The following is a 13321-nucleotide window of genomic DNA, read 5'->3' as shown; positions in this document are numbered from 1 at the left end:
AAGCTAATAATCAAACTAATAATTAGTAATAAGTTAGATACTACCCTCTTCTACCTAAAATCTTCCAATGGCTTTCTATCTCAAGCAAATAAAATCCAAAGTCCTTTAAACTACCTACACTATCTCCTACCATTACCTCACTTCTGTGACCCTCATATTATTCTTTACTGAACTCATTGAATATTCTTGCTTTTTCTCAAATATGTAAGCATGTTCCTGCCTAGAGGCCATTGACATTTTGTCTTTTTCTTTTCTTTTTGCCAGTCCTGGGGCTTGAACTCAGGGTCTGGGCAGTCCCTGAGCTTTTGCTTAAAGTAACACTAGAGCCACAGCACCACTTCTAGCTTTTTGTTTATGTGGTACTGAAGAATTGAACCCAGAGCTTCATGCATGCTAAGGCAAGCACTCTACCACTAAGCCACATTCCCAACACACTTTGTCCTTTTCATGAATGTTCTCCCCACAGCTTTAGATGGCTTACTCCTCCTATTTCATATCTTCCCCCAAATCTTTTTTTTTTTTTTTCTTTTATTAATTCTGTTGCAGGGACTCCTCTGAAACAGTCCAATGGGTCTCTATCTAATCTTTCCCCTACTCTTTCTCCCTTCTCCTTCTCCCAACCTTTGGCTAAAGAGAAGCCCTCCACCCAGATGATTAAGATGCTAATTGCTGAGGCTGGAAGTATGGCTCTAGTGGTTCAAGGTCTGCCTTCAAAGCTTAAGGCCTTGTTGAGTTCTAGGCTCCAGTACTACCAAAAATAAATAAATAGATTAATTAAGAAGAAAAAAAGTATTAATTGCTGAATGACCTTTCTTTAGGGCCCAGAAAACTTGGTAATCCTAGTAATTCCTTTTTTCCTTCAGTTCTACAGTAAATAGCTTTTGTTACAGCAACAACAAATTAAAAACATGATTTAACTTGCAGAAAAGTGAAGTGTTTGAAAATTCTGGAGCTGGCCCTAGGAGGTTGTGGTCACTCCTTATGTTTGTGGATGAAAAAAGACAGGAAAGGATAAGTGCCTAGGAAAGCCATCAACACAGACTTTGAACACAGACTTAGCTTTGAAGGTACTTTTTGTCCAATGTCTCGTGACCCTTTTCCTCCTCAGCCTTTTGTCCCTTGTGTCCCTTCCTCAAGCTCTGAGGCAAAAGTGGTTCCTCTATCATCTCAATATCAATCAAAATCATCACTATCATCTCAATATCAAGCTCCAAAATAAACTTAGATTCCTTCCTACAGACACTCATCTTTCTAATATTGGTACCTCATTGGCAGACATGGGCATTTGATTCTGATAATAGGTTTGAACTTGTTCCTTAACTAACCGGTAACTCTTCATTTTGCTTCCCACTTAGTTTCTTCATTTAATTTATATATATAGTTTACATATTTATTTACTATTTCTCCTTAGAATGTAAGCTCTATAACAGGGATATACTGTACTCAATACTGTATCTCAACGTCCTGTTATATATTGTAGGAACTCAAAAGGATTTCAATGCCTATAGAGACTATATAATGGGTATTGCTGTTTTGGTCCTTATTTCTGTGAGATGAAAAGTAACCTGAGTTTCTAACCCTAGGCATCCTACAAAATATAACCAGTATTCTAATTGTGCGTTTAAGCACTAGTTTTTAAAAGAAGATAGGATTATATATTTTTCATTGTTGTATACAATCAATACCTAGGATGTTTAGAAATACATCCGTTTTACAATGTTGAACCATTAAAATCTAATCTGGTGTTGGGAGTGATTGATTAAAATATATTGTAAGTATGTGCGGAAATGTAATAATGAAATTCTCACCCACATAGTGTTAAGCTACAAATAATAATAACAACCAGTCAGTCCATTGATGGACTTTCAAACTCGCGTTTTCTCAAAAGTACCTTTAAAAACAATTTTTAAATAAACCATTTCATTGTTTATACATAATAAATTTGGAGCTTTTTAAAAATAGGATTCTTAAAGCTTTCCAGAATTCATACTTAGGAACACTGGGAGTACTTTTCAGTTTCAGACACAACCGATTTGGCAATCTGGGTTACGATTCCTCGTTTGAGATTATATTTGAAGGAACAAACATCCTCATACAGAGGCAAACCAAGGTGCAAAGATTGCACGGGTATTCCTCCTAATCCATCGAGCTCAGTGTCCACAGGACGGGACAACAGCAGAGGTCGCAGCACTGAGCACAAGTTTCTAAGCATTCTTCCCGTCGGGCCTTACTTAGGCCGCTCCATGGGACCTCACCTCACTACGACTACAGGCTGGGCACCCGTCCTAGTTAGTCCTTCACAAACAGGTAAGTGGAAGAAGTCCCTGGACTACGGGAAGTAACCTTGGGTGGTTTCAAAAGCTCAGAGAAAATGGAGGGAGGAAAATTCCTACCAAAACGATAGGTCACAACCCAACCTACTACGCTTACCGGACCGAAGCTTTCAGTCAACCCTTTCCAACCGTTGGAAGCTACAAGCAAGATCGCGGTGACCTCTGGGGGTTGTAGTTTCTGTCGCAAACAGAATGCGCCGGCAACACTAAAACTACATTTCCCAGAAGCCAATGCAAAGCCAATGCCTTCTTAAATCTGGGGTTTGGCATAAAGACGCTGTCCCTTCTTTTTATGCTGGTCTTAAATATAAAGTAAGTTTCTTCTAAGGGTTCCATCCTACCCTTTACCTGCCGTACCTGTCTCATGTGCCAAAACCTCAGTGTACACACTTGTCACTTTTCTAAACCCGGCCAACGACTCCAAAACGCACAAACGAAGTCTTTGGAGGCGCATGCGCTCTGCCAGCAGCTGCACATGCGCAACAGCTGGCGGGGGGGGGGGGGGGGGGGGGGGCGACCGTGCGCGCGGACTTGAGGTCTGGAGGTATCCAGTCGGAGGGCGGGGCGTTTTCCAATAGCTTTGCCTCGACATGGAAGCAGACGCGGGGCCTGGGGCGGCTCCGGGTTTGTGTCGGGCGGAGAAAGGGGAGGGGCTGGGGGGTGAGGACCCCATCTCCCCTCCCTGCTCCCGCCCTCTGGGCCGATCCCCACCGATGGGGCTGGCCGAAGGGGCGGGCTCTGCGCCTCAGGCCCCGCGGCTCAGACAGCTTCGCGGCCCAGCCGGGCGCTCGAGGACTGCCGGGCCAGCCTGTGCCCTCTGCTTTGGCTGCGGTGGGACAGTGCACAGGGGTGGAAGAAGCGGCGTCTTTCTCCGGGTCAGGAGTCCGCAGTGCTGAGGAGTCTCTCCTTCGTCGCCGCCCGCCGAAGACAGTGACTGGAGCGCCCGTGCGTCGGGCCGCAGCGGCCGGAGGCCAGCATTGGGCGAATCCTAGGCGGGTAACGGAGGCTCTGGGAGGAGCCAAGGGGGGCGGAGTCTAGTACGGGAGGAGGGGTGGGAACGCTAGGGAGGACTCGGTGGCTGCACAGACAAAAAAAAAAAAGAAACCCGAATGGCTGGAGAGCGTTCAACTGTTACCAGGCTTTTTGGGCAGAGCTCAGATTTGACAGCTCCACAACGTGAGGATATCCGCTGACCCCGCGAGACGGAAAACACTTCCCTGTGCCTCCCCGTCCAGCAAAGCCGGCGCTGGAAGATTTCAACTTTCCAACTCTGTTTTTTGTTTTTGGTTTTTCCAATCTCTGTGTTCGCGTCGGAGAGGGCGATCAGTTCGCTAGACTGATTGAAAGCATCCATTTAAAAGACTCTTCTGGTTACAGATGCCACTCGCACGTGTGTTTTCATGACGACTCGATCTCTCTGACTTTATTCTTGTATTTCTCGTGGTAAAAATTGCAAAGTGCTTTTGCGGGCATGCTGAAAGGTAACTGAAGGCTATCAAGGAAAAACTCCCGATTGTCATGGCTGAAGGAGAAAATGAAGTGAGATGGGATGGATTGTGCACTCGAGATTCAACTACTAGAGAAGCAGCACTGGAAAACATTAGACAAATCGTTTTGAGGAAAACCGAGTATCTTCGTTCGCTGAAAGAAGCAACTTACCGTTCATCAGACGGGCTTTCAAATGCTGTTTCTTTGGATGGGTTGAATAAGCTTCTTGCTCATCTGCTTATGCTTTCTAAGAGGTGTCCCTTTAAAGATGTAAGAGAGAAAAGCGAGTTTATTCTGAAGAATGTCCAGGTAAGGACGAGTATTTTAACTACAGTGAAATTTTACTTGCAATTATTTACATGATTTTTGCTTACATGGTTCTAATAAATTCACTTAAAGTGAATTCTTACTATGAATTCACCCTACATTGGGGCGTCTATAAAACATAGATTTAATTTTTATTTTTTGGCCCCGATGGAACAAGGTAAACTAAAACCTATTTTCAAATATAAATACATAATAATTGATTTTTCTAAAGTTTTAGGCAAAAAACTGCATTGCTAGGAGAAAAGTCTTTAGAAGTTATAGTTAATTGTAAGTCAGATCTTTTATGTTTCTTTTACATGTTACTAAGAGTAGCTAATGTGCTTTTCACATGGTTACAGTGTTCTGCAGAAAGTTTTCCATTTAAAGCCTCTAAAATGCTAAATGACTTTGTTTCCTAGTCAGTAAGTTATTGGCCAAACAGCTTTCTCTTGCCTTTTAAAACAAACAAAAGCCAGGATTTGTCCTACAAATGTAACCTTTTCCCACCTAAGAACTTATAATAAAAGCTTAAGTTATAAGCAAACTAAGTATCTTCAGGTTGAAAATAGGTCTACATAAGGTAGTCGAATGCTTTGATTTTAAATTCCTCCACCAGCTTTTTCTGTGTCTGCCTAAATTATTTCTTTTCTTTCTTTTTTTATATTCATACCCATTTAAATTTCAGGTGCAGTAAATTAAAAATATTACAGTTCTCCCATTTGGTCTATAAGCAGTTTATTCTGTTTTATTAGGCTATTTTAGAGGACTGTTCATAGATATGAAAATGTTCAGTGACCCTTTATGCTTGCCAATCTATGTCAATCGAAATATTATGTATGAAAACAATTTGAAACTTACCACGTAATATATATATATATATATATATATATCTGTATACAACATTTATTTATATATAAACATATATATGGGTAAATATACATGCTAAGATTGACTGTATTTTTTTATCAGTTGTGGGGATTGAACTCAGGGACTGAGTGCTGACCCTGAGCTTTTTTTTTTTTTGCTCTACCATTGTGAGCCACAGGGCCACTGCCAGTTTTTGAGTGGTTAATTAGAGATAAGAGTCTCACAGGGACTTTTCTGCCCAGGCTGGCTTCCAAATGCAATCCTTAGATCTCAGCCTCTGGAGTAGCTAGGATTATAGGCATGGGCCACCGGCACCCGGCCTGACTTTTTCTATACCGGCCAAAGTATAAAGCAATAGAAACAACTATATACCTAAAACAAAGACTCCTAAGATCTTAGGATTTTTCTTTTAACAAACACTTTGGAAATAATGATTATAATTCATTTTATGAGCAAATTAATACTTTTCTAGAGTTTGAAGATTTACCTTTTTAAGCATAATAGGTTCTTTCTTTATCAGGCCATAATCAGTATACCAACATTTTCCTTTTATAATGGGTTCATCATGCATATCAAGTACTGTTGTGAAGTGTGTAGGACCATATGGTTCATGGCATTTGAATTTGTGTCTAAGTTTTAGGGGTTGTGTGTGTGTGTGTGTGTGTGTGTGTGTGTGTGTGTGTGTGTGTGTGTGTGTCCTTTCTCTTGCTATTTTACTTCCCTTTGGCTTTTTCTTGACCTTTCCTTTATTCTGCTTATTTATATAAGAGTAAGAAGCTAGATAACCAATGTTGTTAAAAGTTACATTGAAAATAAAAGTAAGCAGACTATTGAGTCAGTATGTCAATTGATTGCAATATGAATGGTATGTAAATGGGCAGACTGGGTATTCTCCTTTATTACTAAACTGTCATAATTTTGAGCAAGACACTTGACTTTTCTTAGCTTTGATTTTTCACATCTTTAAAATGGGCAGAAGCTGTTGTGAAAATTAATTGAGATATAAAGTACCCCAGCATGTAGTGGATGATTCATTCTCCTTCTCAAGGGAAAGAAGGGACTATGTGAAATATTTGCCAACGTTTATTCACCTGGCAAAAAGATTCAAGCATTTCCTTATCCATAGTCTAATACTTTTTCATTTCCACACTTATTGTACTTTATTTCTGCTGCTGTTCTAAGAGGTACATTGCTTATATTGTTCTGCCATCACGTTTATGTGTCTCTCTCCCCTTGTGGGCTATAAATTCTCAAAAGTATTGCTTGGAACCTGGAAGCCACTAATCAATATTCAGTTAATTTGTGTTTTCCTTCTTTGTGTTTCTCATCAGTAGATAAAATTTCCGTTTTAAGGCGTTTCTATCTATACATCATCCATTTGTCTGTGCATTCGTGCAACAAATGTTTAGTGGACTCCTGGTGAATGTCTTACTAAGGATTGAGTATGAGCCGTAGCAATTTTGACTTTCTTCTGAAGAGAGACCATAAAGACGTACAAATAAAATGTTTACTTTTAAATAAGGCAAACTTTCCAGGGCTAATCATATTTAAGCAAAGCCTTGATGGCTACTTTTTTGGGGGGCGGGGGGTACCAAGTATTGCATATAGACCAAGCTGGTCTTGTACTTGAGATTCTCTTGCCTCAGCCTTCAAGTGCTGGCGTTACAGATGTGAACCACCGCACCAAGTTTAATGAATAAATTTTACCTTCACATTGAGATGTTTATATGAATCTAGATGTAGAGAATAATTGGTGTGAAACCTCATGGCAAAAGAAAACAATTGAGTTCTGAAAGTGACAGTTTGAAGATAATGTGAAACTTTAAGTTAGATCCATCTTTCTCAGTATTAAATTAGCTGTATGACTTTGGATAAGTTTCTCAATATCACCTTGACTCAGTTTTTCCATCTGAAAATGAGGGTGATGCTAATACTTCTAGCTTCACAATGTTGTTATGGGAAAGAAAGCTTGCAACGCAAAACAATGCCTAGCACATAAAAAATGATGAGCAGTGTAGGTGTTTTTACTGTTATTATTCAAGATGGCTTGTAGGCCATGCTTGGGATGGTGGATTTTATCCTAGGAATAATGAGTCCTTTGAACAAGATGTTGTCAGGATGGATAGGATTTAATAAGGATCATTCTGGAAGCAAGGTAAAAGTGCATTTCCAGGGTAAATTGTGGACATGCCATACACATCAGGAAATTTTTCCACTGGTCCATGCCAAAATGATGGGGGACTAGGATGTGATGGGGAAAATGGAAATAATGTTAGAAACTACAGGATATAGCTCTGTGTATATGTATGTGTGTGTGTGCTGGTCCTGAGGCCTGGGTATTATCTCGCAACTTTTTTGCTCAAAGCTAGCACTCTACCATGTAAGCAAAGCTCCATTTCCAGCTTTTTTTTCTTTTTTAATTTTTTTATTAATTTTTTATTGTGAAAATACCATAAAGAGGGGTTACAATTACATCAGCAAGGTAATGAGTACATTTCTTCTCAAGCATTGTTGCCTCCTCCTTTGTTTTTCCCTTACCATCCCTGTCCTCCCATCTCCACCACTACACCTTCCCTCCACACACACACACACCATCAAAGTTGTAAAGTTGGTTTTTCGACATAGCATCTTGTACATTTCATTGTTGCAATGGGACCACCTGTATCCCTATTTAAACAATTTGTTTTTTTCCCTTCCCCTCCCCAAATTATACCAACATCAAATACAGTGAAAACAGGGGCTATATAGTGGGGGAGGGACATACAATGCAACCAAAAAAATCACCTTATAATATGATAGAAACAGTAGCAAGAAAGAAAAACCACTTGAGTCCTTATCTTGGAGTTCATTTCGCCTAACATCAACTTATCTGACCTTTTCTGCTTGTCTCAGACATATACTAGTTATTATAAATAAGGGAAACCATGGGACCTATGTTTCTTTGGGCTTACTTCACTTAATATAATTTTTTGTTGGTTGTGGGGCCTGAACTCTGGGCACTGTCCCTCAGCTCTTCAGCTCAAGGCTAGTGTTCTACCACTTGAGCCACAGCACCACTTCCAGCTTTTTTCCCCTGCTCAGGTGGTGTTGAGGAATCGAACCCAGGGCCTCATGCATGCAAGACAAGCACTCTATCACTGACCCACCTTCCCAGCCTCCCCACCTTTTGCGGGGAGTGGTTAATTGGAGATAGAAGTCTCAAGAACTTTCTTGCCTTACCTTCAAACTCCAATCCTCGGGTCTCAGCCTCCTGAGTAGCCAGGATTATAGGCATGAGCCACCAGCACCTGGTGAGAATGTAGCATTTTACTTCGATTTAGGAGATGAGTAAAATAAGAGCAAGAATTGCTCTGAAGTTTCTGACTTGAACTACTTGATAAATAATACAGTCATTTCCTGTGATAGAAAAGTGGGAGAGACAAAAGAGTTCTGTTTTATACATGTTGACGTTTAAGTTGCCTACGAGATATGAGTAGAAATAGTTTCTCAAAAGATTGTCTGTGCTGTTTGTTGCGTTCTGTTATGTTTCATTTCTCCAGCCTTAACCCATCCTCCCTCCTCTGTCCATCATTCACATAGCTACAGAGCCATTTATGAAAAATGAAAATGTTACTTTACTGTGTAAAACCCTTTATAATACAATAGATCTAAAGAATGTACATCATTTTCATCACCTGACTTCCACTTACCTCCCCAGTCTCACTGCCCACTCTGCTTCCCACCACTCTGGCCTCTCTGCTCATATTCTCACATCAGCCTCACATGAGAATGCTCCACAATGCTTCCTGTTATTCATTAGTAAAGCAGAAAAAGCTGAACTGTATGCAGTTCCTGCAGTTATTCCTGTAGGCCCTTAACTGCTTGTGCTGGGTAGATTAGAGGACTATAATCAGGTAAGAGAGAATGATAGAGTCATGGTAGGATGATTCAACTCCAAATGGCTAAACTTGTAAAATATTGGCACATAGGGAAACAGCATTTTCTGTTTATACATTTGTTCTCTATTTACTGATTATATATTAGCAATATACCTACATATATTCAACATATTTTTGAGAACTATTCTGAATCAACTATTGTTCTGGGAACTAGATGATCAATAAAAAATTTTCCCCTTTTGTGTAAGGTCCTCTATTATCATAGAAGATCATTTATGCTAGATTTTTCTAGAAACTTTAATCCCCATACACTTTGTGGTGTGTGTGTGTGTGTGTGTGTGTGTGTGTGTGTGTGTGTGTGTGTGTGTGTGTGTGTGTGTGTGTGTGTGTGTGTGTGTTAGCACTGGCGTTTTAAGCTCACAGCCTGATGCTTGCTAGGTACATGCTCTATTACTTGAACTATGAACCTAGTCCTTTGTTTATGGATATTGAACGCTTTAAGCATTGTTCAAGGAAGTGGCACTGTGGCTCAAGTGGTAGAGCTTGCCTTGAGCTGAAGGGCTCAGGGACAGCACCCAGGCCAAGAGTTCAAACCTCAGGACCGATTAAAAAAAAGAAAGAAAGAAAAAGAAAAACAGAATTGTTCGAGTTGCACTTGAAATTAGAATGTCTTGTTGGTATCCAACTGGGTAATACATAGTTTTTACATCTGAAGTATTATTTCACATAATATATTTGAATGTTGTACAATTATAGGCTTAATTCATTTGTGCCAGGTTTTTATTTTTTAAATATTTTTAATCCCAATAATTTTTGGTGTGGGTGTGGGTGTGGTGGTACTGGAGTACATTACTACTTTTGCTTTTTACCTTTTTTGTTTTGCTTTCTTCAGCAGAGCAAGTGATATTTTTCTCCTCTCATAGTTGCAAGGTTGCTACAGCAGTTACATGCAGTTAAGAAGAAAAGTTTTCTTCCCATGGGTCTATCTATCAGGGAGAAAAATTTTTCCCAAAAGCCCTCCAGGAGACTTTTTTTTTATTGACAAGGACTGGGTCACATGTTCTTTTCTCAGTCATTGTCAAGGAAATTGGGATTTGTATTTTTAGTTTGGGTTAACAAGCATTAAGCCACTGGGGACCAGGAACTGCTTCCCCCACTGCTAACTAAGCAGAATTTCTACCAATGAAAAAAGGATGGAAGACAGTCAAAACTAGTGGTGTCCTTTAAAACTATACCTGTATCTAAATGAATAACACCACATGGTCTATTATAATCTGGACTTTAGTTAGAAGTATATTTAATTTATTTATAATTGGGCTATAAAATATAACTTGTAGCAGATTAGAAGCATTCTAGAAGATTTCATCTTTTTAAATGATTGCTTTATGTTGATTTCTTTATTGCTACAAGTCAAAGTCAGAGGTTTAAAGTAGTCAAACATTCACTTCTGACTTGTATGTATCGAAGTAAATATGAGAGTCCTCTTTCAATATTTACATTAAGGTTTTCTCTTCCATATTCATTATTTTCTGGCTTTTATTGATACAGTAAGAATTCAATTCCTTTCCCTCTGTGGCTTCTCTAGGAACTCAGTGCCTTCTCTGATTCCCTTGACCACTTTCTCTCCTTGCTTTTAAATTTGGGCTTTTTTTGTGTGTAGAGTATAAAAAAATTACACAGGAAATTTGTTTTCTGAAATGGTACAAATACAAATATAGACATAATCTTCTGGTTCTATCTATCCCAGCTCTTCTCTGTAATATGTAAATGCACCCTGTCCTCTTCCTTTATGAGTCTTCGGAAAAATTGAAACTAGAAAGGATGCTCTTCTTTTTTTTTTTGTTTTCATGTTTTATATATTCCTGTCACAGTGTTTCAAATGTCCTTTAGCATGCAAAAAGCATTTAGCTTTTAAAATATTTTCCTAACATGATTATCTATAAATGGCACATGGTATATTATACAAAGATGAGATGTTAAATATGTATTAAATTTCACTTTAAAGTCATGAGTTGTTCCTGACATCATGGAAGAGCCTCTGAAATGATAGTTTAAGCTTAAATAGATTTTTCCCCTGATCTTTGACACTTTAGACCTTAGAGTGCTATTATGTACAAATCATTCATGTATTAAAAGGATTCTAAAATAAGGATCTTGTCTTACTTAGGGTTATATTGATTTTTCTTTTGGAAAACCACAAGAAATTTGCTGTGTTTTTATCATTTGAATAATAATTAGCGCAACCAGTTTAAAGATTTGTTGAAACAGTAACAGAATCTTGGGGGTAATGAAAGATTCTTGATCACAAGACAAGGCAGGTAATATTTGGTATTGTGTATTCATTATAAATATTTCCATACCGCAAATGGCAGTCTTTATGTTGTAAAAATTCATGTTGCCTGAAAGGAACTATTGATAGGGGAACAAAAATTATAGAATTTGTGGGAGGACAGAGTTGATAGTATTGAAGAGCTGATGTATTGAAGAGTAAAAATGCATCAATACCAAACAAATCTTGCTACCTTTTGAATTTCTTCTATGATAGAATTTTTCAGTCTTTTCTCAGCATGATGTTACTTAAAATTTGTTAATCAAAGTTAGTGGAAAATAGTGTTTACTTTGACCCTGCTTTTCTTGCTCTTATTTATTACATTAAAAGAATGACTGTAATTGACCTTGAAGAAACTACCTAGTCATTTAATTACAGTGGCACAATATACTTTAGAAATCAGTTTGGGAGGATTTTTCTGAATATTACCATGTTTGTCTTTCTTCCTGTTGATTACTACACCTGGGTTAAACTGCTGTTGATAAAGCTATTTTTACTCACAAAGTTAGTATACAGGAGGAAGGGCTTTTATTTATTTTTATTTTTTATTGTCAGTCATGGGGCCTGAACTCTGGGCCTAAGCACTGTCCCTCGGCTCTTCAGCTCAAGGCTAGCACTCTACCACTTGAGCCATGGCACCACTTCCAGCTTTTTCTGCTTATGTGGTACTGAGGAATTGAACCCAGGGCCTCATGCATGCAAGGCAAGCACTCTACCACTGAGCCACCTTCCCAGCCTGGAGGAAGGGCTTTTAAAAGATACTTATTTTTCAAAAATGTTGTCTTTCATTGGGAATATTTTGGAAATGTCTGTAGGATGATTATTGAAATCATTTATTGAATGTTCCAAGTTGGCATTTTATTGTTGAATGGTATACTTAGTTTGTGGCACACTTTTCAAGTAAAGATTATAAGTAGAAAAAAACTAATGTGAAATTTAGCAACATAAGAATTATACATCTGCGGTTCAAAGCCAGTCCCGCTTGGAAAGTCCATGAGACTCCTATCTCCAGTAAATCACCAGAAAACCTGAAGTGGCACCCAAGTGGTATAGCCATTGCCTTGAACTGAAGAGGTCAAGGACAGAGCTCAGGCACAGAGTTCAAGCCCCTCAACCGACAAAAAAAAAACAAAACAGAGTTACATAAGTCAGGTAAAGAATTCAGTTTTTCCCTCCTGTCCCCACCCATAAGTTGTATAGTTCATTTTCAACATAATGTCTAGTGAGTACCACTGCTGTATCTGTTCACCCTTTATCACTTACTCTATTTTTAAATTAAAAAGTGAAATCAGGTCTTCTTTGAATTATTAATGATTACTTATACTATAAAATTGCTTTAAGATAACTTCCTAGGCTTCTCCACTCATACCCTCCATGCTAGGGATTGAGTCCAGGCCTTTGAACATACTAGACAAGTACTCTAACACTGAGCTATTTCCCCAGCCCTTCCTAAGCTTTTAAACTATACTAAAAGGAAACGTAATTTATGGTATGAATTTAATGACTAGTATTACACAAGTCAGTTTTCATATATAGTTATTTAATAAATTTATTTAGTAAATAATATTCATTTAGTGTTTTAACTTAAAAACTATTTAAATGGACTGTAAAAATTAACTGTATGGCCAGGATACTTTCTTAATTCTATGTATAATCAGGAAAATAATTTGAATAATAGTCTACTAAAAGTGAACACTTACTCTTTTGATATTTCAGCATTTGATAAGCATTGCACACTTGTCTTTAAATTTTACATGATTTCATTTTCTAGCAAGTTGGCAGGTGTTAGCTGTCTATAATTATAACTGAGCAATTTTTCAAATGCTATTCATAGCCTAAACACAGCAAGAAATTCTTCCAATCATGTGATTAAGAGCAGGCCTTGGAAAATAGTGGTGGAGTGATATTATGTTCAATGGTACTGAAGGGCATATTTAAGAGTTTTCTCAAAAACAAAAGATGATTTACATGATAGGGAGACAGGTTTTCTCACAGAATAAAATCTCTTAGTCATTGATAGTGGTTAACTCAAATGAAGCACCTTTGCTTAACAAGTTGATATATAGATGGAAGATAAATTATGAAATATAACCCGTCTGTATTTGGTTTTGTTGATGAGA

At 38.4% G+C, this 13321-nt stretch overlaps 2 protein-coding genes across 5 annotated transcripts in view; one reads left to right on the top strand and one right to left on the bottom strand.

Annotated features, from left to right (window-relative positions):
* Cep57l1 (centrosomal protein 57 like 1) overlaps positions 1-2489 on the bottom strand; it is a 51449-nt gene extending 48960 nt beyond the window's left edge. Inside the window, exon 1 of the mRNA XM_042675867.1 lies at positions 2431-2489. The gene's annotated coding sequence lies outside the window, so the exon portion shown is untranslated. The remainder of the gene's footprint in view (positions 1-2430) is intronic.
* A 445-nt stretch (positions 2490-2934) lies between these two features.
* Sesn1 (sestrin 1) overlaps positions 2935-13321 on the top strand; it is an 89639-nt gene continuing 79252 nt past the window's right edge. For 2 of the 4 annotated variants that reach the window (XR_006146980.1, XM_042675536.1), the window contains exons 1-2: positions 2938-3329; positions 3472-4130. Coding sequence is in view for 3 of the 4 variants with exons in the window: in XM_042675536.1 (XP_042531470.1) it covers positions 3852-4130 (279 nt within the window). In the remaining variant the exon portion in view is untranslated. Of the gene's footprint in view, positions 3330-3403; positions 4131-13321 lie in introns of those variants that run through there. The other 2 variants (XM_042675683.1, XM_042675581.1) reach the window with 2 other exon arrangements.

Source organism: Dipodomys spectabilis, unplaced genomic scaffold, assembly GCF_019054845.1.
Source record: "Dipodomys spectabilis isolate Male_0828 unplaced genomic scaffold, ASM1905484v1 ptg000001l, whole genome shotgun sequence".
In the NCBI taxonomy this organism is placed as follows: Eukaryota; Metazoa; Chordata; class Mammalia; order Rodentia; family Heteromyidae; genus Dipodomys; species Dipodomys spectabilis.
Note: the sequence above shows the minus strand (reverse complement) of the source record. Positions and strands in the feature narration are given on the sequence as shown.